The following is a 26,794-nucleotide window of genomic DNA, read 5'->3' as shown; positions in this document are numbered from 1 at the left end:
ATCTTTAAATTATTTCAGAATGCTAAAATGCTTTTTTGAGTGCACTGCATCCTTTGCAGGATTTAGATTTTTTGTTGAAACCCTCTTGTGTAACAACAACAGAATCATCAAGATTGGAGTCCCTAGATAATGTTATTAAAAATTATGATAGGCCAGATTCCACTTGGGTATTTCAGCAGAAGAGTTAAAGCAAGAGCATTTTGAAGTAGAGTGTTTTTATGCACGCTACAGAGAATTCAAATTTAAATAGTTTGCCAATTTGTTGTTCTCACCAAGTTTAGATGTTGAACTCTTATATCCAGGATTTACAGCCCTGGTACAAATAGTTATGACTATACCTTTGTCAACGGCTGTTTGTGAAAGAGGGTTTTCTACTCAAACTAGTATCAAATCAAATAGGAGAAATAGATTGGAGGAAAAACAACTGGATAGTTTAAGGAGAATATCTGAGCAAAGCCCAGATTTCAAAGAAAAAAGGGGAAATGTTTTTGGTGATTTTAATTTTGAAAGAGCAGTAACCTTGTGGAAAAATCAGAGGAAAAGGAGATTAGAATTGTAATGTTTTTCCTTGGAAATTTTAATTTTGAAAGAGCTGTGATATTGTAAGGAAATCAGGGAAAAAAGAGATTAAAACTGTAATGTAACCAAGGATAAATGTTTTTTGTAACTTTTAATTTTGAAAGAGTTTTGATATTGTAAGGAAATCAGCTGTAACACTGTGGAAAAATCAGAGGAAAAGGATATTAAATTAGTAATATTAAATAAATATTTCATTTAGAACATTTAATGTAAAATAAATTCTTTTATTTATAACGTTTAATATTTTCTACTAATACTTAACATTATCAAAAACCGAAATAGCATCCTCCCTTTTTTTCTATTTCATTTTGTCCATTAAAAAAGTGTTTTTTTATAGAAAATTTGTCTCCGTATATGTAGTTTATGCTATTTCCATATTTCACTCCTTCTAAAAAAGTCAAGGAGTATTTTTACTCTTCCAAAAAAAAAAAAAAAAAAAAAAAAAAAAAAAAAAAAAAAAATCCTAGGAATAACACTGCATGTACCAATAATAAAATTAAAAATATGAAAGACTTTGTGAAAAAATACAGCATTTATAATCATAAGGGAACTATAATTTATAGTAAAGAAAACCTCAATGTTAACATTTGTTTTGTTTCATTAAAATTTTCTTCTAACATAAGTTGGTTAAGCAATTTCCTTTTGAGAGATTAATACTTTCTCTTTAATTTTATAGAGAGATGTAATTTCTTTTTTACTTAAAAAGATTTATTGTTCAAGTCCTATAATTACAACGCAAAGAAATCCCATTTAAAAGTCAATTAAAATCTTTGCATTTTAAACAACTCCTTTGTCATGTTCTTTACAATAGGTGATGATATTTTCCAGATTTAAAATCACACTATGGGTTTTTGTGCCTGTTGAATCATAATTTAGGTATAGCCATCACAATGAATACTTGTACTATATCATCTTCATTTAAGTATTTCACACATTCCATTAGTCTAAAAATTATGTTTCTTTTTGTTAAAGCCACTTGGTGCTTTTTTTATTTGGCATATTTCCTGAGGTAACCCCTTTTTTCATTTAATCATAGTTTTATATATAGAAATGGATTTTTATGACCTCGAATTTGCCAACAGATGAACAAGTGGCTACCCTCTTTCTTCAAGAAAACATTATGCTCCATAAAAAATGACTGCATTTGAACAAGAACTTCATGAAAATCAAAATGTCACTCAATGCTGAAATGGAGATACTTTTTGTCTTTTAGCCTTTCCACAGATTTTGCCATTCGTTAACTGATTGATGACTCATTGTTGTTACTGCAGACAAAGAAGTTACATCATCTTCATTTAGCATTTCTTCAGCTATTCTATTTAATGAAAAGTTTTTGCATTTTATTTGTGATATCCCCAAACCTTCAAATTCATGGTTGTCATCCTCATGAAATATGGTACTTTGACTATAACACCCAGTATTTCAGTGCCTTTGGCAATCAGTATGGCTAGCACCCAATATAAATAAAAGGTGTATGTATCTTTATTTAATTTTCACTTGTGTGAATAACTTAATTTGCACCTTTTAAAAATCAGCACCACAAGCCTATATTAGTTTGCAAGTATTTAAAAAAGATGTTTGCAGAATTATCCTCTCATATATCACTGCAATACTCCACACAGCAGATTTTATATAAAAATATTTCAGAATGGCCTTACTGCTCTTTATATTTTTTAAAGGCTACTTTATATCTGTAATTTAGTGCATGCAAAATTCCAATATACACTGGCTGAGGGAAAAGAAAAAAGGAAATGTTATCTTTTACTAAATGCTACATCAATAAAATGAAATTGGTATGTGCAACATTTCACTTGAAACAGACACTGGTCTTTCAATTTCATTTACTGCATACAGGCCTAGATAAATGCTTTAAAAGGCAAGATGCTGAAAAAGGAACTCAATAGCTAGCAACTATTTAAAGCTGAAACAAAATGCAAGATGATTCAATACTATTGTGAATAATGTTTTTCAGTCAAAATAAATAAATAAGATAAAATTATATATATCTTTAAAAAATGCTGAAAGCTTTCAGATTTTATTTCCTATACGCAGTCTCATACGCTGGAGATAAAAATGTCCCCCCCCATACAGTGTTGCCATTGTTCGCTTTGAAATCGTTGAGTTTCTTAATCAAAAACTCATAACTGCTTTATAAAATATGAAATACATAATAAAACAAATTCCAAATGTGGGCTTAGAGATTCCCATATTCGGGTGGAGATGTATGTTACTCAAAATTTGATGGCTCTAGGTACCGTTGTTTTATCACAATGTGAGAAACATACATACATTCATGTAGATTCTTCATTATTTAATTTTTTAAATTATAATACAGGGCTCTAATATTTGGTGGCAACAATTTAAAAAGTGATTCACCATTCATAGTGAATCAATGCAAAATGCCAAAATGAAATTAATAGCCCTTCTGGGCAAATTGCCCCTTTGGGCTAAAAAAAACCTACCAGCTAATTAAAATAAAAATTGATTTATGGTACACTTGTTTTTGCTTGAGTATCAATATCCATTTCCACACCATCTGAAAAAAAAGAAAGGAAAAAAATACAAAAGGTCCAGATAATAAATTATTCCAGGTATTGGACTTCTGTACTAGTGCTTCGAAAAATTACACCTGCATTCAGTATCATGACATTTACAGCACTTTTGTACAGCATTGATTTTTTAAATTTACAGAATGATAAATCCTTTCACAGATTTTGCCCCATGATTTTGTTAGAAGGCAAAAGGAAAAGAAATTTTAGAAAAATGCAGGAATAGGTAATGTAGTAAATTATTATGCCTTCTAACTATTGAATACAGATACTATTATAAATATCAAAGAAACAACAAATGAGGAACGGAATGATGAAAAATAGACTTTGTTTTGTTTTTTACTACAAACTTCCAAAAGTATTTACATTTTGTATAAATCCTGTTTTCAGATATGAAAAAGCAGCAATTTTAAATTTTATTGATTATAAAATTTATAAAGAAATGTGGAGAAGTGGTAATAAATGAAGATGATATAACAGAAGTTTTTCATTGCGACGACAATGCCCCAATTATCAATCAATTAACGGACGGCGAAATCTGTACTATGGTTCTAGATCCAGAAAATACCGCTATAGTGAAGAAAGTGACAGAGAGGTTATTGAAAATGAAAAAATTTCAATTGGCGAGTTAGTCCGAATTCTCAACACAACAGTGACAGGACTTCAACAATGTAACTAAACAAGAGATTATGTCTATCTACAGAATTAAAGAGAAAGTATTAGTACAAAAAACAAAGCAACTTAAACAACTTGCACTGAAAGAAATGCTTAATTAATTGCTCTTTATTTCATAAATTACGGTTTAATATTTTTAAATGTATAATTTCTGCATGCCATCTTACCAGATTTAAATTGATGATCTATAATCCGGAAAAAAACCCTAATCCGGAATTGCCGAAGTCCGAGTCAGGATTACGGACTTTGTACTGTATATACGCATCTATAACGACAATGTAGTAACAAATATAGCTCCTGTTTTGTAGATGCACTTGCTAATACTACAATACATATAGGCTTAATGAAATTCCTAGCACTATTAAGAGGGCAGTATATTAGAAATACCCTTAAGAGAAGATATCCAATACTTCTGGATTGTTATAGGTATTCTATCAACTATTTATCTTTCACTTGCTTTGATAAGATTATCATAGCATCACTGTTGCATTGCCCTGCACTACAAACTGAAATGCATTTATCACCTAAGGTCAATGGACTTATTAAAAACCATCAGTAACTACAGGTTAAATTACCAACAGTATCTTTCATTTATGGTGAACCATGTCTTTTTATTTTACTGAATTTTAAGAATTTGTCTAAATTTGCTGCCTTGCCCCAGATCAGTGACCAACAACTTTGACAGGCACTAGTGTTATTTTATTATTAAAATTCATTTAAATAAATCTGTTCTCTCAAGCCACACTGGTGTCATGAATTGACATCCAATGACATTCAACCTGTAGATCACCAGTAACTAAGAGCCTTGATATTTTATTTTCCTTTTAATTCAGAAATTCATCTAAATTTTTGCACTGCTTCACATACTTGTATGTTGTGATACTCGTCATTACATAGATCATGCAAGAGTGACCACCTATTTGTACAAGGTAATCCAAAAATCATGCAGAAACTTTTAAAACTTACGAAAATTTCAAAATGGATATTAAAGGCAAACTGTTTCAATGGATTACACCCCCATACTGTTACAAATAATATATGACTTAATTTCAATTACAGTACGCTGTTAGCTATAAATATCATTATCATGAGTTTCTCCCATGCAGAACGAATTTTTTGCTCCAGCTACAAGACCTTGATTATGCAGGCATACTATAAATGACAGGCTGCATAAAAGAGAGCACTATATAAGGAACACAATGGTTTGCATCTCCCATTAACCTGGACTGCAATGGAGCAGAGATCATCATGACTGGACAACCACAGACTGGAGACTGCATTTTTATCAGAGCAGCTATGAAACCGGAAACACACAGAGAAAAGGTTTAGATTCTTAGCAAGCTGTTTAGGAATGCAACAGGTAATAAATTCCTCCTTATGGATCATAATGCTCATCCTTATGCTGCATCAGCGACCAGTTTTCTTGAGGGCAGAGGAATCCAGAGAATGAAGTGGCCCACATGTTCTCTGGATTTTAATCCAACAGATTAAGTAAGGGATGCACTAGGATGTTGATTTGCATCACTTCAGCTCCGACCTAGCATCCTCCAGAAGCTTCAGGGTGCTAATAATGACTACACTTTGTTATCCCAGAAACTGCTGGACAATGCAGCATGGAAAATTACTGGAAAGCTTGCACTTCAGTCACAAGTGAGTACACACCTTAATTTTTTCTATGCATCTTTAAAAAGTTATTAAATGAATGTTTCCCTATCCTACTTTATTTAAATTTATTTTTTGCAGAAATTGAAAATTCTGCATTCTGAAGATAAACTGAACATAATAAAGATCTTGTGCAAATTCTATGCTCTTAGCTGCAAAATCATTTCAGTTACACTTTTTTTTTTTTTTTTTTAACTGTTGTTCCTTTAATTTTTTCTACCAGTGTACTGTAAAGGAGAAAAAAAATTTCCTCATTTGCATTGTGGTATTTAGTAGGGTAACATAATTATCGAGAACTTTTGAATATCCAAACAGGCTAATGGTCATAATTAGCTTCAATATTTGAAGTTCTATCATAATCTAACTAACTTTCAGATATGCTAATGTTTTTCTGCAAAGGAGAGGTGTTATTTTACTTTTTATATTATATTGCAGTTTTTTTTTTTAACAGTTGCACAGCATACATCACTGGTGCAAATATTTTTAAGCTATTATGAAATCACCTACATAACAAATATATTACAAGGGATGCTAAAATATAAACAAGAATTTTCATGCTCTTTTTGCAATGAGTTAAATGACTCACTGGGCAAACGTATACACATTTGAATACACTACTTACTCCTACCATATTATCATATATTATTGTCAGGTGCCCATTTGGCTTTGTTTCATGAGCCGAACACATTGCACAATGCACAATATCCCAGCCATACTAATACAGATACTTCATACCAGAATCGAAATAAACAAGTATGCAGTGGGGCCATTCAAGTACGATGTTTAGGTTATTGATGCTGTGTAAGAATGTCAAATGGAATCAAAGAACTTTATTCTTCTGGCAATTATGGAACTTCCTCGCACTGGAACAAGTGAACAATTGCACTGGCAGGTGACTTCAGAGAATAGCAGTGTGTAAATTGTTTTATTGCATTAAAAAAAAATTAAAATTCAGGTAATAAATTCCTTTCATATTTTATGATCTGTTGGGATACTCTTTGTCACATCAATACATAAAATATAAATTCAAAGTTTACATCTTATTAAATGAAGGATATATTAGGAAAAAAAAATCCCACATACATGTCTTATCGTATTCTGCCGCTCAATCATCTGTTGCTGTTGCTGCTGCTGCTGTTGTTGCTGTTGCTGTTCTTGAGCAGCTTTATATTGCAATTCTTTTTGTTGAGCTGCTTCTAAAGTTTGCTGCAACTGCTGAATTTTTAACTGCAAGATATCATGAAAACATATGCAATCTTTATATAAAAGCATTAAAATAAAATAATTCAGTTAAAATTATAATTATATCTCAATAATAAAAATTGTCCATCGAGTATCAATTAATTTATGTATAAAGATCAAATGATTTACCCTCAATAGATTTTATTTTATAAGGGCTGAAAATTCTTCTACAAAAACCCAGACTTAATGTTGTGGAATTGAACATAAATGAAAAGGACTATATATATATATATATATATATATTTAACAGATTAGTTGATTTATAATCTTTCTGAAAAAAACATTTTTTTAAACTAACATGGTATTTATGCTTGTATGCTATATTTATATATCTAACATTTTAAATGTTACAAACCTTCATTTTTGATAAAAAGATAAAATGGCTGGTTTATTAATCAGAAATCTTGAGCAAAAGACCCAGAAATAACGAAATTATTTTTTCGATAAATGCCTGATGTTTGGGGGGATGCAAAATGGAGTTAGTGAGCCAGAAATGGTTGACAAACAAGCAAATGTTTTTCATTGCAGACAAAAATCTTTAAAAAATTCAATTTTTTAAAATGTGCGAAAGACAAGCATCACCTGTAATTGGAAAAGTATATGACTACAACCAACAATTGCAAAAATAAAAGGCGGGTAAGGACTTTTAAGCTGAGTAAAGGAGTGTATGTGTGATATATATATCAGTGTTACACATGTGAAGAAATTTCTTCAAAGCAGTGAAGAATATGATATGAGAAAAATGCTACATTGTAATTAAGAACGTGAAATCACTGCTGCATATATCAGCACTTTACTACATTTTATAAAAAGTCCTCCAAATCATTTGTAAACATTTTACACCTGAAATAAAAGAAACAGCTTTCTTTAATCAATATATTGATGTTTGCTAGAAACTTCTCCATCAGTATGAAACCGATAACAGACAACTGCTATAATATTTTGTAACTGGGCATGAGAGCTGGATACATTTTTGAGTGGGACAAAATTATGAAATAACAAGTGTAAATGGCGATGTAGCTTGTACTCACAAGAAAAATTCTTTTTTCTGCAGTAACTATGTACTTGCTAAGCACTAACGTATTGAACTACACTGGGATTAAGCTGAACATCAATATGACAATTATTTCAGTGTTTGTAACAACATAATAATATAACTTGGGTTTTAAAGTTCCTGGTATAGAAATGGTAAAACTCAACATTTTATATTTAATGAAATTCAATTATATACAGCCCTTAAAATATTTTAATTTTCTTTCCACCAGGATAAGCAGTTTACTTCACGTAATTACGACAGCTCAATTCAAAGTAGATTTTTCAGAACTACCATCTCTCCAAAATATCTTTACTAAGAAAGATAAAAATTATATTCTTAAATAAGAAACGTTCTAATATAACTTCGTACAGGTCCCACAGAAAACAGAGTCATGCCAATGGTGAAGTAACTAAAACGACTGAATATTGGTAGTTCAACTTGGTTTGATTTTGAACCCAAGTGAACAGGCTGGCTGCATGGTTTTCTCCATGTGTAATGTCAATACGAGTCAGTTTTCCTCAGAATGTCCTCCACGAGGACATCTTGTTTTACAGGTAGATAGACATCCACACTTTACCATATTCAAATATCTACTCTAACATAACCCACGGAAAATAAAATTTTTGTGTAGGTTTATTATAGCCTATACAAAATTTTTATTATCAGCTGCCACGAGAACTGCTGTTTAACCTAAAATGCTACTTAACTTGATTCATTTCCTGAATTCCTATGAACAAACTTTTCAATCACGTAATCTTTCTGAAGCAGGCTACATTTTATGACAGTAATCTCAAATTTACACACAATGCTTTTAAATATTTTAGTTTATCCACTAGGAACTATAATTCATTTTTACTGGCACTTACTTTTTATTACATTTCTAATCAATGGATTCATATAATTCTTACCAAATTCTGCTGCCTAGCAGCTTCTAACTGAGACAACCTGGCAGCCTGAGAAAGTGATGGTTGCTGTTGGTTCATAGTTGTTGAATGAACCATTCCTGCATTAGGAGCTTGTGCAGGAGCTGGAGTATTCTGTGCTACTTGCTGTTGATTAATTGGCATTCGTGGATTAATTTGATTGTTGCTTGCATTCATATTACCAGATGCAGGCTGTAAAACAAATAAAAAGAATAAAAAAATTAATTTGTTTACAATTATCAATTATCTAGCACATTAACTTTTACTCCATTTAATATAAGACATTAGCTGTACAATGTAACAGCCTTTAAATGACTACTCACAGTTCTTTTTTTTTTTAATGGTTAATTTTGAGCAAATGATAATGTCAACACCATTATCCAATTGTTTCTTGGAAATGGTGGTTACTTTCAGAGACAACTGTCTTAAGAAAATGCTTACCCTGAGAAACTTCTCTATATTTATATTATCTAAATATTAAACATACATTTAATTAATCTCACTATTATAATTCTTTATTTTATACATAATGACAAGAGGAAAATAATTTTATATATTTTAAGTGAACTTGAAATCAATCTCGGTGCAGCATAAAAATACAAACCACAATTACCACAAATTGTTTAGAGCTCTGAAAGGAGGGGAAAAAAAAAAAAAAAAAAAAAAAAAAAAAAAAAAAAAATTGTATTTGGAAGTATTTCAGATGAATTTTATAAAATGAAACAGTTAAGCTCAGTTGGCAGAGCACTGGGTTGTAGGGAAATACACAGAAGCAATCCACTGGTCATTGTTTTGAATTCAGCTCATTGGAATGGTCTTTTTGTTGCAGTGAAAGCATATGACTTATTTCCTTGATTGTTAATTCCATAAATTAAGCCCAATTCCTCCCAGCTTATGTTCATGACATAATAGTGTGTAATGAAGTCTGCAAAAAGTTTGAATTTAAATACATGGTCTTAAGATTCTACTTTTGTTTAAAATTTCATGATGCTGGAGAAAAAACTTCATGGAAAGAAGATAAATTTGAACAAAGAAACAAACTTCTGCAATTTTAATATAGTTTATGTGTTAATCTGCCACACAATGAGCTCTTGAAAAAAATCTGTGAAAACACGAAGAAAAGTCTTCAGATTAATAAGTGTGTGTTAAAAAAATGGTAATAATTAAAACTTTAGACTATTGTGTAGTAAGATGATATTCACTTAAGTGTGTTAGCAATCGAAAAAGCGCTAGGGATCATTGAGCTGCTTGGATTGGTCAATGATCACCATTCAAATCAATTATTTCAATACGTTAAAAGTTGTTAGAGTGCAAAGAGTTAATACAGTATATGATGAAATGATCTTATTGCTAAAATCTATCCAAATTATGATATATAAATGTCATTTTCAGAAGTGAATTACATGTCTTTAAGTTTAACATAATTGAAAATATTACTTATTTTAATAACCCAACCATTACACATTAAATAACACAGTATATAATTTAACTATATTCAACAAAAGCATAAACTAAATAAGTTATTAAATATTAAAACATATGTTTCCTTAGTTGACTTCAATTTGTTTCAATTAATTTAAAAGATAAAGCATATATATATATATAATTTAAGAGAGAATATACATATATAATATATATATATATATATATATATATACACACACCTGCATGTCTTCCTATATTTTACAATTTGAAAATCGAGGGAAAAAATCATGCAGTGTCATTTGCACTTAGACAGATGGTTCTGTATTTAAACCATCGAAACTAGTCATGCAAAATTTATAAATACAGTCAAAAGTCGTTAATCCGGACTTGTCGGGACTTCGGCGATTCCGGATTAACGATTTTTCCGGATTATACGTCATCAGTTTAAATCTGGTAAGATGGCATGCAGAAATTATAAAAATAAAAATGTGAAACCGTAATTTATGAAATAAAGAACAATTATGATCTAAAGTGTATCAATATTTACAAAAAGAAAAAGCTTAATATTTATTTGTTTACTTTATTAAACATTTCTTTCAATGTAAATTGTTTAAGTTGCTTCGTTTCATGTGATTATACTTTCTCTTTAATTCTATTAAACAGACATAATTTCTTGTTTAGTTACAAAGTTCCGCTGTTCAAGTCGTATGATTGCTGTGTCGAGAATACCGACTAATTTGTCAATCGAAATTTTTTCGTTTTCAATAACCTCTGTGTCACTTTCTTCACTATCGGAAGCGAATTATAATGACGAGGAACTCGATTTAAATCATATCAAAGACGGAGTACATCGAGATGAAATACTACATTTAGTAAGGAATTATAAGCCAAATAAAATAAAAACATCTGCCCTGAAGATAAGGATAGAGCTGACAGATCAACTTCCAATTCATTGCGCGCCGTGTCGTTTCCCTCCCCCCCGCAGAGCAGCGTGAAATTGATAAACATATTTCGGAATGATTAGATAATCAAAAGATATGCCTTTATCCATTTTTTGCAGCAATTCCACTTTCTGTTTAATGGACTTCGAAACATACTTTCGCTTTATAGATTCTTTACATATTAGTAAATATATATCGGAAATTCTATTTGACATAATCGAAAGTTCAAGCTTACTTTTATAAAATTGCTCTAACAGTCTGCAAAAAATAATAAGCCGGATCCAATTCGAAGATTAAGGAACAACGCAATCTGCAACATTAACTGAATTAGATAATTTTATCTTAGGCTATACCTTCTGTTATACATTAAACGCGCATGCGCACACGCATATTCGCAGCCGTAAAGGTCTTATGCGCATGCGTAAATGCCTATGCGCATGCATCAACGCGACGCATGCGCAGAAAGCTTGTAGCTTTGAGATCCGGATTATAGATCATTCCGGATTATGGGTGTCCGAATTAATGACTTTTGACTGTATTACACTGATTCTCTCTGTTTGACTTCTCCAATAAACATTATTTGACATGTTATTATAACCTAAATTATTAGATACATATACTATATTAGATTAGCATATGACATACATATTAAATTTTCCCCACTTATTTTTGCTTTTCTTCTTCAGAAGTTCTTTTTTGCTATGTTTTTGTGACTTTCATTCGAAGGATATTTCAGAAGAAAGTCTACAAAGCTTTGTTCCCCTCCTCTTTTAGAATGTTTCTGAACTGAGTTAGACAAGTGTCATTAAATAGCATCGCTGTATGACCAGTTGCAATCTTTTCAGGGTGTTCCCTTTTAACAAAGTCCGAAACTTTTTCTCATATTGCCAACACATCCCTTATCTCACTTAAAAAGATATCCTCCTCTACTTCTGGCTCCTCTGCAATCTCTTGCTGAAATTCCATTTGCTGCTGCATCTGTAATTCCATCAACTACTATGTCGTCAGTTTTACAGATAGTGCGGTGAAAGCTCTTTGATATCTCCCTCATTCACTTCCAGGCCCATAAACTTTCCAAGATACACAACCTCATCTAACACTTCTTAGATTTAAATTCTTCTCTAAAGTCTAAATTCTTTTCTAAAGTCTCCTTCAGGCCACATCAATAATTTTGAGATATATAACAATGTTACAGTGGTCCTTCCAAAACTCTCGAAGGTTTGTGTTTTCCATAACCTCAAAGATGTGATTAAACATTTGTTTTGTAAAATATTCCTTTAAAATGGAGATCAGCTGTTGGACTATGGGTTTTAGAATACGAGTAGTGTTGAGTGGAAGGTAGAGAATCTTTATTAAGATGAACTTCTTGAGGATGTCGTCCTCAAGGTTTGGTGGATGGCAAGCAGCACTGTCAAGGACAAGAAGGGCTTGCATGGGTAAGTCATTGACCTCAAGGTATTTTTTAATGGCAGGAGACCAAGTTCATCCACTCCAGAAAAAAATTGCCTGGTGTCTCTTGTCTTTGGGTTTGCCCTCCACATAGCCGCCATTTGCATACAGTGCGAGAGTTTGAACAGAGTCAAACTATCTTTCATGGACGGTATTTTCTTTTCTTCTGCCGTTATGCAAATCTGATTGCTGAGTCAGATTCACAAATTTTGTGCATGCCAACTGCTGAGACATCACCGATGCTAGCTCGTATCTCACATTTTGACTCATAACTCAGCCCCAAAACTTGCCCTAGTGACAGCTCGTATCTAAAAAACTCATATGTTGGACACTTGTATCTCAAGGTACAACTGTATTTTTGGAGGAGAGGAACATATTACTACAAAGCTTCCCATCAGCTTTTTTTGTGACAAATAAACTAATTAATGGACTGTTGTTTGTGTATATGAAATCATAGATAATGGTGAACAAAACAAGATTTATTGAAATTACATCACAAAATAAGCAACATCGCACATAGTAATCATCTTACAGAAATGACAACAGTTGTTGGCAATTTATTGTTATACTTGGTAGCATTTAAAAACTGGAGGGTTGTACAAATCGGAAAGTACCCAAGATACATAGCAAACAATCTTTGCTTTTTAATGCCATATTAAAAAATTTAAAAGGAGAAAGCATTCCCATAACTCTTAATACTCTACTACGGCAAATACAAGCTATGATTTAATCCTCTTAGGAAGTGGCTTTGTTCGTCAGCTTATTTATAATTGGAAATGATGCACAATTTTGTGTGTAACTGGAATACATGAAAGTAAAAGATGATACTTCATATCACAAGAGTTGGTGCCATAGCTGGTGCAACCACCGAGGTTACACTATGCAGCAACATTTTTAGAATTTAGAAAAACAATAGGCAGCAAAATTTAGGAATGGCAAAACTTTTAGTATTCAGAGGAGGTGAAATATTTTTAATTTACGGTGGCAATGAACAGCAAAATTTAGGGCTTACAAAGACTGCACTGGGTGGCATTCAAAGAGCTTGAAGCTCCAGCCATTAAAGGCAGGCAAAAGGTTTAGAACACACTCATAAACTTTTTACATTAAAAATGTCTATGACTTAAGCTTCCTATGTTCTGCACTATGTTGCATCAACAAGGCATAACTATGTGAAAATTATCATATGGCCAGGCAAACTGCAAGTTCCAAAAGGTATTGCTATTCTATGCAGATAAGATCTCGGCAAAATAATCAAATTAATTAAAACAATATCTAAACAAAGCAATTTAAACTTCATTTCTTTGTGGAAGAAAAGCAATATAAAAAGGTACTGACAATTAACAAAACTGCAGACATATTGAAGTCTGTAAATCAAATTATGCTTAGTTGAAGGCAGCTGATAAGCAATTTCTGATTACAATTAATGTTCTGGAATTCAATTTCAATAAAGAAAATACATAGAATTATTAAGTAAAATTTATGGTAGTTTATTATTTTAATTTATTTACTTTTAAAAGTCAAATTATTTTATACATGAAATATTTACATACCTGTGTAATCATCATATTTTGATTTGGTGTATTTGTTGACTGGAGACCTATATTGTCAGATGAAGTAACATTTCCTAACTGTTGCTGCTGCATCTTTAAAAGAAAAAAGAACTATAAAAATATATAATTTATTAAAATAAATAATTAAATGTATCTGGGTTGAGTATTATTTTATATACCCTTTGTTGTTTTTGCTGTTGCTGCTTACGTTGATTTTCATACATCTGTCGTATACTATTAAAAAATCCATCTTGATCATTGGCAATAAAGCCCATGTAAATACGCTTGTCTTGCATGTAAATGACTACCATGATGCGAATATCGCAAGTTGGTGGAAATTGGATACAACCCACCTAGAAGAAAAAATATTTAAATATCTTAGCAATGAAACATTTAGCTTTAAAAATAACAAGAAGAAAGTAATTTACCAGAACAGATGCTCTACTCAGTAACTGAGAAAAACTAAGTAGCGTAACCAAATTCAATAATTTTTTCTCAAATTGCAAATTTAACAAATATTTTACTACAATTTAAAAAACTATCAACAAGTTCAAATTTTTTTTGAATTTAGAATTTCTTCCAAAACAGTAAACTTATTTAGCAACCATTTTTAAAGTACACATGAAATTTGGTCACAAGTGCATAGAAATCATTCTTTTTTCAACTAATGGCATAGAAAAGGACTTTTCTATTTCTTCCTTTACCACATTTGAAAGCAAATTATAACCTGCGAGTTCTGGAATAATTCAATACTTAAAGTACAGAATCCTTAGTCAGAGGAATACAAAAAGTTTGGAATTAAAATTAAGAACTAAATTCACTGTTTTTAATGCAAGAAATTTCTTCAGATTCGTGAAACATAAAAATATAAAAAATTATCAGTAATTGACTGTAAAAAATTGGAGTACTCTTGCAAAACAGAACTGAATATGACCTAGCTACTATCAGAGAACTGAGAAAGATAATGTCAAAAAATGAAATATCTCGTAGTGTCATAATTTTCAGATCGTATATCTAACAATTTTTTTTAGACATTATATGAATATTACAGCAAGCAATGGATCTCACGCTAATAAGTACTAGAAATATAAATCACATTTGCAATTGCTCTTTCCAAAGATTTTAAAAGTTCCCAACAAATATGAAACAATATTTAATACTTACTAAAAAAGTGGATTCTTACATCAGATTTTTCTTACACAATTTATTGCATAAAATAAATATTTACAAATTATATTGTTCAATTTAATACATAAATACCGCTCAATTATGCACCTTACTGTAATTCACATGCTGATATAAGTATAATAGAACTTCAATATACAAAAGTACTTTTTTCCTAAAGATCGATCATTAACTGAAACATTTATAAGATGAAACTCCTTTCTCCTTAGCAAATAATGTAAAATGGATTAATGCATTCCTGGATCTCGGATACTGATTAGAATTTCGTGCACAAATTCATAAACAACAACAAAAGAAAACCATTAAATTTAAGGGAAATAAATAAATAAATACAATAAACTAAACAGTTAAAACAGATTGAAACTTAATTTTGCTGTACCACTACAGAGAAGAATGGGATGTAGTGAGAAAGAAGATATACTTTATATGAGAAGTCTCCTTCCATAACATCATAAGATAACAGTCTTTCCGAGGCATCTTCCTTTATTCATCTCTTAGTATCACTTGACTTTGTTTTGAGATTCACTGTGCCTCCATTTTATTCAAAAGTTTTCCAACATGATTTGTTGCTGTCTACATTTTAAAATGTTTATAAATAAGGCATGGTAATGTTACTGAAAATTCTTATGCAGTAACTCTTTGCTGTTTTATCAAGGTGTTATTTTTACATGAAAACTTTTGCATGTTGCCCCAATTTTTTTGTATCAAAGACCTAAGATCCTCTTTTCTTTTTTCCTCTGAAGATATTCGACTACAATAGCCTTTTGTTCTTAAATTATTTCGGTTCCTTCTCGTTAAGCTCATTACTATGGTACTCTATTAATTCATTCACATTTTCAATATTAACTTATCATGGCTTTGCTTAAAGACATTTGCTTATTATAGTTAGCAAGAAGTGCTAAGTGTTAAAGCCATTAAAATCACTGCCTGCAATATAATCTGGTCATAATTTTTCCCAGCCTAAATTTATGATCCTGCCAATTTTTGTTATAGACAACTAAGCAGCAGAAAATATTAAAATGTTTCTAGAGGTCCTTGAGTGTTAGTTCTTCATCTACCTCAAAAATTACATAACAAACCTTAAAAAAATCATTTGTTGCCAATTTGAACACTAATAATCTAAGGAAGCATATGTCATCCAATATGTTTATTGTAAGACATAATTGTAATCTGAAGTTTCACTGTACACAACTTTTGTATTTCATTGCATAGTTGTATGTCAATGTTATTATACCCTGAGGTCAGAAATTTTATTATTAATGTTGGATGACTTGTTAATTAGAATCTGAATGTAATTAGAAAAACAATTATGCAAATAATAAGTCATTCCAAGTGTAAACATTAAAAGCATTACTTTTTTATTGCTTTATAATCCACCTTCTGTTAACTCTCTATTTTGTATCGTACTCATGCAAAAAAACTTTATTTGAAATTCAGACAGCTTTATTCAAATGAAAGAGATTAAAACATTAACATACAGAAATTTTCTTTATTTATATAATTTTTCTGTTTTGTTAATTATTTTCCATATATAATTTTTCTGTTATGTTAAGTATTTTCCATATAACATATTCCATTTAACTTGGAATAACTTAGAACAAAAACTTTAAATTTACAGAACATAAATGTACATTAATATAATTATGCATATTATTTGTCTGACATAAACTATGTTACCCATTAAAAATATATAATTTACTCACAAGACCAGAACTCATAGTTTTGCATAATTTTGAAAGGGCTTCAGATTCTTGATTAAAATGAATAAGTACATGTCGAGCAGCAGTTTTCAATGGGTTGAATAAGTTTGCAACAACAATAAGCTGTCTTGGTATCAACTGCAACATCAGTCTGTTAGGCCACTTGTCTGCATTGCTAAAATTAAAATATGTTTTAGTTACTGGCTTAAGGATGATTAGTTTCAACATTTATCTTTAAAAACGCCTTACAAATTCCATAAAATATTTAACCTTTTAGTCAGCATGATTTATTTGCGAGATACTTTTAAATAATTAGGGGAGCAGGGAAAAAAAAAAAAACAACTCTCAGATAGCCACATTGACTAAAAGCTTAAATATCAAGAACACATAGATATAATCATTAAAATAGTAGCAGAATTGCACCCAAAGAAATAAATGTAAATCCTCTCTGGTTTTAAGTTTTTATATACATTGCGTGCATCCAAATTGTACAAAAGAAAAAAGAATATTACAAATATATTTAACACAAATATCATTTCAGATGCAGGAAATCTGTGGGCAAAAACCCATAGGCAGCTAAAACATATTTAATTATTAAACTACACACATAGCTACCACTGTATAAGAATGTCTAAATCACAATTACAATTAACTTAAACCATAATTACAATTAACTTAAGATATGTAATGTATTTTTAAAATTCAGATAATTATAATGCCATTTAATAATAATAATAAAGCTCAAGCAAATTTCCATTTAAAAAATAGCAAAGATTCATTTCATTGGTTTATTGGCTCGTATATACAACATGCAAATAAAATCCATTTTAAATCATACTATGCAGATATAAAAAGCAAAATTTATACATCTACCCAATTCAAGAAAGTAGTTATGCTACATATATTTAAATAAATGGTATTAAAAATGATAGGAGAGAGGTGGGAAATTATTCAAACAATGATTTTGTGTAGACTATCTTTCAATAAAAACATTGTTAATATTAGATAATCATTCATTTACTTATTAAATTATATGACAAAAGCTATTTTATGACTAACTTAATAGCTCCATTTATAAAAGATTTATAATATATAAAAAATTATATTGGGAAATTAAAAACAATAATAAAATTTGAAGCATTAAATAATGTGTGTGTGTGACTTTATATAGTACTTACACATCTGACTCCCCATTAGTCACCACAGAAGAGAAAGTGCAGGATAAAGAGTGAGACACTCTTTGAGCCTGAGCCTGTGACTGTGGCGGCACGGATTTCTCGTGAAATTCAAGAATCCCCTGCCATATAGTACGCCTATCTTTTGTGGCAACTGTGGGGTTAGTAGATGGCTGACTTTGCTGTGAAGTACCCTGAGACATTGGCATGATCCCAGGTCCTGATTGTAATGGCATGTTAGATGATGGTGCAGTTGTTATAGTTTGACCCTGAGAAGATATGAGCTGATTTCCACTTGTGGCATTTCCAAGTTTTGTTTGAATAGATGAAGGCATGGAATTGGCCATGCTGGCAGATTGTTGTTGAGGCTGCTGAGAATTCTGGCTAAATGACTGATGCTGATTTAATTGCACAGTCAGTGCATTGGGGCCAGCAGAAGGAACAGGTCCAGGTGAAGTATTCTGAGTTAACCTAAGGCCAATGTTGGGCAAATTTCCTCTAAGAGCATTATTTGGATTAAGAACACCTGAATAATTTATAAAAGAAATACAGTTAATAACCATTAAATATTTCTTACATAAACAATTGTACTACATTTAACAAAGAATAAAATTAGAATGGATAATGAAATTGTTTGAAAATAACATTTTGCTTCATGAAATTTATTGCACACTCTGGAAACCAATCTCGATTTAACAACTGTCAACAGTCTATTTGAAAATTATGTTAAACTGAGATATTGTCTTAATGGAATTTTAAATTTATATATTATTAAAATCTAAAATTTTAGTTTATGTTTACCAGTTACTAAGCTTTTTTTAGATTTTGAACACACACACAGGAAAAAGATTACTTTAAAAGCCTTTAATACAAGATAATTTTCAATTTGATTTATAGCCAGACTAATGAAAACAACCATTAAATTAGGGTATTGTTAAATCAGTACCATTAAATTAGGTTTAAGCTGTCTTTAAAAACAATACAAGATCAAGTAACACAAAATCAACACCAAATTTTACTTAATATCATATCACATGGGGGGGGGAAAGCTACTGGTTTACAAAACAACACATAAAATAATTACATTACTAAATAAATGAAAATTCTAATAATATTAGCCCTATTCATCAAAAATAAAACACAGGATTAAAACAAAAATTCAACAATTTCATTCCCTTCAAAACTGTATTTAATTTTTTTAGATTTTGATAATACTGAATAAAAACTTTTAATAACAACATCTATAACATCTACAGTGGAACCTCAAGATATGAGTTTAATTTGTTCCAGCATTGAGCTTGTATAGTGAATTTCTCGTATCTAGAAACAAACTTCCCCATTGAAAATAACGAAAATCCAGTTAATCCATTTTGACCCCTAAAAATATCAATATATAAATCAATTTTCCTAATAAATAACACTAGTGAATAATACCAGGTATTTTTTTGAGAAGGTCCAAATACAGATTCTTAGCCTTATCGCAAATGATAGCTTCCGACACTGAATCGCCTTTTAACTGCTTCTCGTTAATCCTCACAAACAACAGCTTGTCACCATTTTCTAGGAGTTTTGGATGGTGCTTGGAAGTAACATTAACTCATTTGACCACATCAAGTTTCTTAATTTCTTCCTTCTGGTTCAGAATAGTGCAGATTGTTGATGTTGAACATACATAAGTCTTCCCCAATTCCGTCACATTTACACCATGTTTATGTTTATTTATGATTCCTTTCTTACTTTCGGTTAACTGTGAAACCATTAAATTTCCTTCTTTGCAGCACTATCTGAGCCAACAATTTTCTTGGGAGGCATAGCAAAATAATTAGTTATCAGTTTAAATGTTAAAAACAAGTAACTCACAAGCGCACAAACACGTAGATCAAAGAATACTGAGTGATCTGACGAGGGGATTCTCAGATTCGAGCCAGATCAGTAAACGCATACCAATAATTTGGCTCATTACTCGAATCAATGCTTTTATTTAGAGATAAATATTTCACTCATATTTTCCTCGTATCTCGAATTTCTCATATATAGAGGTGGTCGTACCTTAAGTTTCCACTGTATGTAATGAATAAATCTATTATTGGCATGCATGAACAATAATTTTGCAAAATTTGCTTCATTCTTGCTATATATTGATTAGTTTTACAGTCTTTTATAGTAGATAATTTCAGCTATAAATACATAAAAATATTTCACATAAATGCATAGTTCTTAATGAACAAATTTAGTTTGGGGGGAGTAAAGTATTTTACAAAAATGGAACACAGAAACTGACTTTGAGCTTGATTCATTGTAGATTGTGACTGCGACACAATACTTGAAACTGCTTGATTTGACTGAAGCTGTGGATTATTATGTCGTAATGGCATATTACTAGGGGCCATGTTTAACTGATTTGCCAGAACACTAGTTGTAGGAGATGTAGATACAGGAGATGATGGGGCAGCAGCCTGATTCCATGACATACGAGGGCCACCTATAACAAGCATATAAAAAATGTTTAACTTTAATTCTACTTTTGCTTATTTAATGGAAAAAGGAAGATTTAATACAAAATTTAATTGTCTGCTTCATGTTATAGAGACAGATTTATATACATATTCATAAATCTCTTATCTGAAATTTAACATCAATTAAAAAATATTCTAAAATTACATATTATAAATAAGATGTGAAAACCAGAAATATGTTCCTTTTTTTGCTGTTTCAGAATTTTTTCTGTTCATGCATTTTCAAAATTAATTTTTGATATTTTATACAGTACTGAAAGAGATGCACACAGATCAGTATTTATTTAGCAGCCATAACCTAATGTTCCCCCAAAACGTCAAATTCTTAATAGTATTTTTCTGGAAACAGATTTGTGGTTTTAGTGTGGTGCTGACAATAAATATGATCTATGGCATGCCACATAATTCATTAAATGGCACATGTGGAAAAAAAAAAAAAAAAAAAAAAAAAAAAAACACAACTTACAAGCAGGAACAGGTGAATGCCCTCTTGGAGGTCTTATACCTTCCGTATGTTGAGTTGGAGGTCCCTTATTGGTAATTGTTACATTTGGTGGATTGGGCTGAAAAAAGAGTTATACAATATCAGCTTTTAATTAGTAACTTCGATATGCATGCACAATACCAAATTTTGTCTTTTCTTTCTAAATTAATACATATTTAGCCTTAAAACTTGAAGACAATAAAATACCATCATTAATATACCCACATGTATAACATATAATCTTTCTGAGTATTCGTTTAACTCATGCACACAGATAACATTCATCTTTGCCATATCTATAACAACATTATAATGTAAATAAATTGATTTTTTTTTCTCATTTTGACAGGGATAAGGGTTGTATGATTATTAACCTGCTAAAGCAATTTAGGTCTATGTAAGCTCTATTTAATGATGAAATGAAAAATATAGTAAAAAGCTGCACACACATAATAGACTCATTGGGTTCTAATGCTAACTGCAAGTGAAATGGACATAAGATCAAAGAAACTGAGCTACAGATAACAGAAAAGAAGTCACCTGGTCCAATAAATCCAGATTATTGATAAAATTATGTAGATAATTAAGTGCATATGTTCAGATTACAATCAGAGCTATGATTCTTATATGCACTGCTGAGTACATCCAGGGTAGGAAAGTTCATTAGGATTTCAAAGCCAGGAAACAAGAAAAGTCAGCTGCGACCTCACCAGGATATCAACTAGGCATCTTCCAACTGCCAACTGTACCTCTAAATTCCATAAGAACATGGATGGGGGGCTGCAATAATTTCTTAAATTCTTCCCCATTTATATGGTGATGTGGAAGAGGCACAACATTATTAATCAAATCCATTTTAGTTTAGATGCTATGGCAGAGACCAATGTTTGAAAGGATTTTGAAACAAGATACATGAATATTCAGCAGTGCCCTTGCTGATATTCAAACCACCGATCTTCCCATTATCAGCTGGACATGTTACTCACTTACACCACAAGAACATGCGTAGGATAATGCAATGATTCCTTACAAAGTTCTGATGCTACAGACAATTTCTTCACAGCTAATTTTATGAGCCACTGTTCAACAGAAAAATACCAATCAGTTATCAAAAACATGAATTTTGTTTCAGATAAAGTTTACTTATTCATATCAACACTATTCCTTGCTTGTTATAATGTTTACTAATAGGGCACTGTGTTCCTTGGTATATTGTTTACTATGTCATACTGCCAGGATCGCAAATTAGCAAGAGTAGGGGGGGGAATTCCTGCCATGGTTCCATATATGCACCAGAAATGAAGCTAATCTAACACATATGGTTAAAAATAGAAATATGTGTCTGCACAACATCACAATTTTAAAACATAACTGGAAGATTAGTAGTTGAGATTATGGTACCAAACACCCTAGATATCTTTTATCACCTTATCGAAGCAATGCCTCACAATATAGCTACTGTTTAGTGAATGGAAAGAGTTTTATATCTTAGGAAGTCACTTACCACAACATAACAGCTTTTGGTGGACAGTCTTTCTACAGATATGCATATCTCAACACATTAAAAAATTCGGTATGCCTTCAGAAAAATAAACTGCTAGCATACTCTAATTTTCTTACATTTTTCTGAATTCCTGAAAAGTTTAAAAAGTGGTACCTTCCTGTCCACGAAAAATTCGTAGGTAGATAGCATTTTTACAACAGTAATTTAGATTAGTAATTGCATGTTCAGCAGGCAGTTTTGCCAGAAAAAAGGTTATGCAAATTAAGTTCTAAAAATTCATAAATGTAAGACATAGCGAATTTTAGCTGCACAGCCTGAGTCTGGCATACATCAGGTATGGGCTGGTTATATTTTTACAAGTTTTGCTTTCAAATATTAACAGCATGATACTGAATGCTTTTAGTTCAAGCTGCATACACACATTAAAAAAATAAAATAAATAATTTTTAAAAAAATGTTGTCTCTCAGAGAATAACAATGTGATAAAGATTTGCTACAAGCGTAAATTTTTTGTTGCACTGTACAAAACAAATCTTACTTTTTTTAACACTATACTCTAAATGTAACAGAAAAAATGCCCTTAAAATGTTAAATTAAACCAGTGTAAAAATTCATAAAAATTTCACAACAGTTATGCAGCCATTTTAAATTTTATTGATTATAAAATTTATATAGAAATGTGAAGAAGCGGTAATAAATGAAGATGATATAACAGAAGTTTTTCATTGCAACGACAATGCCCCAATCATCAATCAGTTAACAGACGGCGAAATTTGTAGTATCAGTAAATCTAGATCCAGAAAATACCACACTTTCAAGGCACGAAGAAAAAGAGATAGTTAGAAAAAGTGCCAACTATGGCTAGTAAGGAAAATGAATAAAAGTACGAAAAGACATATACTTTAGTCACAGACACTTTTTTGGGGAGAAAGGGGCAATAAATTACTTCATAATGAGGAAATTTTTACTGTTTTTCATTGCGTGTCTGAAACTAAACAACAAACACGAGTTGCATGAAGGTTTCCTGTCCACCAAAAATTCATAGGTAGATAGCATTTTTACAACAGTAATTCAGATTTAGTACTTGCATGTTCTAATAATCAACAGGCAGTTTTGCCAGAAAAAAGGTTACGCAAATTAAGTTCTAAAGATTCATAAATGTAAGACAAAGTGAATTTTAGCTGCACAGCCCGAGTTTGGCATACATCAGGTATGGGCTGGTTATATTCTTACAAGTTTTGCTTTCAAATATTAACTACATGACACTGAATGTTTTTAGTTCATACACACATTAAAAAACATAAAATAAATAAATTAAAAAAATACTGTCTCTCAGTGAATAACACTTTGATAAAGATTTGACACACGCATAAATTTTTCGTTTCACTGTACAAAACAAATCTTACTTTTTTTAACATTATACTCTAAATGTAACAGAAAAAATGTCCTTAAAATGTTAAATTAAACCAGTGTAAAAATTCATAAAATTTTCACAACAGTTATGCAACCATTTTAAATTTTATTGAATTATAAAATTTATTACCTGATTTAATGAAGAAAGGTGAGATGCTGGTGGTGTAGGAATACCTGGCCTTTGTGGAAGTGTTTGATTTGGCTGGCCAGGTATAGACCCCTGGCCATAACTTAAAGGTGACTGACCAGAGCCAGGACCTTGTATAGAAGATGGAACCTGATTCTGTGAAGTTAATGCTGATGCTGGGCTTTCAGAAGAAGGCCAATCCATGCCTGAATAATTATCTTTAAAAATACATTTTATAATTTTTCATTAAATTTTCATATTTTTTTACTACTTTACATACAAGTTTGAAACAAATTCTGATACACATCTCAACCTAAGGTTCTTACGTACCATATTATTAAAAAAATCATGATTTTTTTTACAATTTAAACTGCATTTCTTATATTTTTCTGCATCCACTTATTAAATGCTGTTTACACATTGATGATTTTCAAAGCAATTTAAAATCTACTTAGATATTAAAAACTATAATATATATTTTAGATGCAAATTAATATAATAATTAAGACATGATATAAATTGAATACGATTTTACTTTTAAAGTACAAAGAAATATTACACGAATAAAATTTATTATAAAATATTTAGTAAATAAAATCTCTTTAAGAACATTACATGTTATCTTAAACTTTGATTTTCTTTCCCATCATATAAAGAAATAGCAAACTATTTGATTTCAGTCAATGACTTTTTTTTTTTTTTTTTTTTTAATCCTTTGATTTAAAATATGATTTTAATCACCTGACTAAAATCTTTCACACACTACTGCTAATAGTGGTAAAAATATTACGTGTTTATTTAGCACATCTTATCAATTTATTTTAAAAAGAAAACTATATAAGGAAGCCCAAATCGACTAACCTACAAATTTTTAATATTTTACATTTTTGTTTCCATCACATTTAAAATTACAAAAAGTTTGGCTATACATGCACATACAGACACATATATAGGTATAGCATATCACGATATATAACATTTATCACTTCAGTATTAAATACAGTACAAAGTCCGTAATCCGGACTTCAAAGCCACAAACTTTTTTCTTTGGTATACTTTACGTATGTGCGTTGGGAGGATGCGTCTCCAGATATGTTAAAAAATGCTTGACATAATTTATGGCCAGCTACCATATTTCATGGTGAGGACGATGAAGGTTTTTGGACATTGCAAACTAAAGGTGAAATTTTTCAGTTATTGGATTTTATAAAGAAATGTGCAGAAGCGGTAATAAATGAAGATAATATAACAGAAGTTTTTCATTGCGACGACAATGCCCCAATCATCAATCAATTAACGAACGGAAAAATCTGTAGTATCAGTAAATCTAGATCCAGAAAATACCGCTTCGGATAGTGAAGAAAGTGACAGCGAGGTTATTGAAAACAAAAAAATTTTGTTTGACAAGTTAGTCAGTATTCTCGACACAGCAATTACAGGACTTGAACAGTGGAACTCTGTAACTGAACAAGTAATCATGTCTGTTTATAGAATTAAAGGAAAGTACTAGCACAAAAAACAAAGCAACTTAAATTGAAAGAAAAGTTTAATAAAGTAAATAAATAAATATTAAGCTTTTTTTGTAAATTTTAATATCCTTTAGATCATAATTGCTCTTTATTTAATAAATTACGGTTTCATATTTTTAACTGTATAATTTCTGCATGCCATCTTACCAGATTTAAACTGATGATCTATAATCAGGAATCGCTGAAGTCCTGACGAGTCCGGATTACAGACTTCGTACTGTAATTTAAATTAATAGCTATAATATTAAAAATACACCATGTCTTGTTTCAATTTTCTGAAGCTTTTCATTCAAATGTATAAATTAGGATCTGGATGAATTCATCATCTTGTCATGATTCTTAGTACTTTTCTGTTATAGCCATATCATGTATTTTCAACACTATAATAATGTATTTTGGGTCATTTCTTTTGCTATGCATTTGGCTTAATACCGGACATTTTATCCCCAAAATTTTTCTTGCTTTATTTTTCTACATTTTCTCCCATTTTAATGAATTCTACTCATAATTGTTCTCTGCTTTCATCCCTGAAATCTTCTTCGAAAAATGAACACCCCCCCCCCAAAAAAAAAACTTTTATGGCTTCTTAAATGACTAGATTAAATACAGAAAGCTGAAAAAAAAAAAAAAAATTAAAGTAATTAATAAACACAGGTTTAAAAAATCCCAAGACTAAAGAACAGATATTAAAAATTGCATTTAACATAGCAAAAAAATATTTTCCCTTTGGCACATATGCAGCATTATATGAAATCACTTAAATAAAAGTTTAATTGACGACCAATATCTTTTTGGCATTTATTGCGTCATTTTGCGCTATCCACAAGTTTTGACATCACAAGTTTGTTTCGATCAATGAAATGATACAAATGTTTTACTGTGAAATATTCCAAATCCATTGCAGAGAGTGAAGGATTATGATCAGATGAAAAATGTATTTGCATCAGCATAGATTATTAAGTCAACTATCACCAGGGAAGAAGCCAAACCAAACTGATGACATTTAACATCAAAGAAATATACTAAAACAAGAAAAGCACTATATAGTGGTATAGCTTTAACAGAAAAGACCAAGATTTATGCTAATATGCAGAAAATGCTAATATTCTAAGCAACAATAAATGATGAAT

General features: G+C 30.7%; 1 protein-coding gene across 2 annotated transcripts in view; it reads right to left on the bottom strand.

Moving 5' to 3' along the window:
* LOC118185094 (mediator of RNA polymerase II transcription subunit 25-like) overlaps positions 1-26,794 on the bottom strand; it is a 124,636-nt gene that overhangs the window by 12,196 nt on the left and 85,646 nt on the right. For both annotated transcript variants that reach the window (XM_035354900.2, XM_035354893.2), the window contains 9 exons: positions 24,139-24,353; positions 21,074-21,170; positions 20,373-20,573; positions 18,095-18,617; positions 16,920-17,091; positions 14,211-14,384; positions 14,032-14,124; positions 8,652-8,858; positions 6,549-6,692 (listed from right to left, as the gene is read on the bottom strand). In XM_035354900.2, the coding sequence (XP_035210791.1) occupies positions 6,549-6,692; positions 8,652-8,858; positions 14,032-14,124; positions 14,211-14,384; positions 16,920-17,091; positions 18,095-18,617; positions 20,373-20,573; positions 21,074-21,170; positions 24,139-24,353 (1,826 nt within the window). The remainder of the gene's footprint in view (positions 1-6,548; positions 6,693-8,651; positions 8,859-14,031; positions 14,125-14,210; positions 14,385-16,919; positions 17,092-18,094; positions 18,618-20,372; positions 20,574-21,073; positions 21,171-24,138; positions 24,354-26,794) is intronic.

This window comes from Stegodyphus dumicola, chromosome 8 (assembly GCF_044657685.1).
Source record: "Stegodyphus dumicola isolate Sdum_Otavi_A_Nest chromosome 8, ASM4465768v1".
NCBI classification, from domain to species: Eukaryota; Metazoa; Arthropoda; class Arachnida; order Araneae; family Eresidae; genus Stegodyphus; species Stegodyphus dumicola.
The sequence above is the reverse complement of the archived record's forward strand: the minus strand, read 5'-3'. Positions and strand labels throughout refer to the sequence as shown.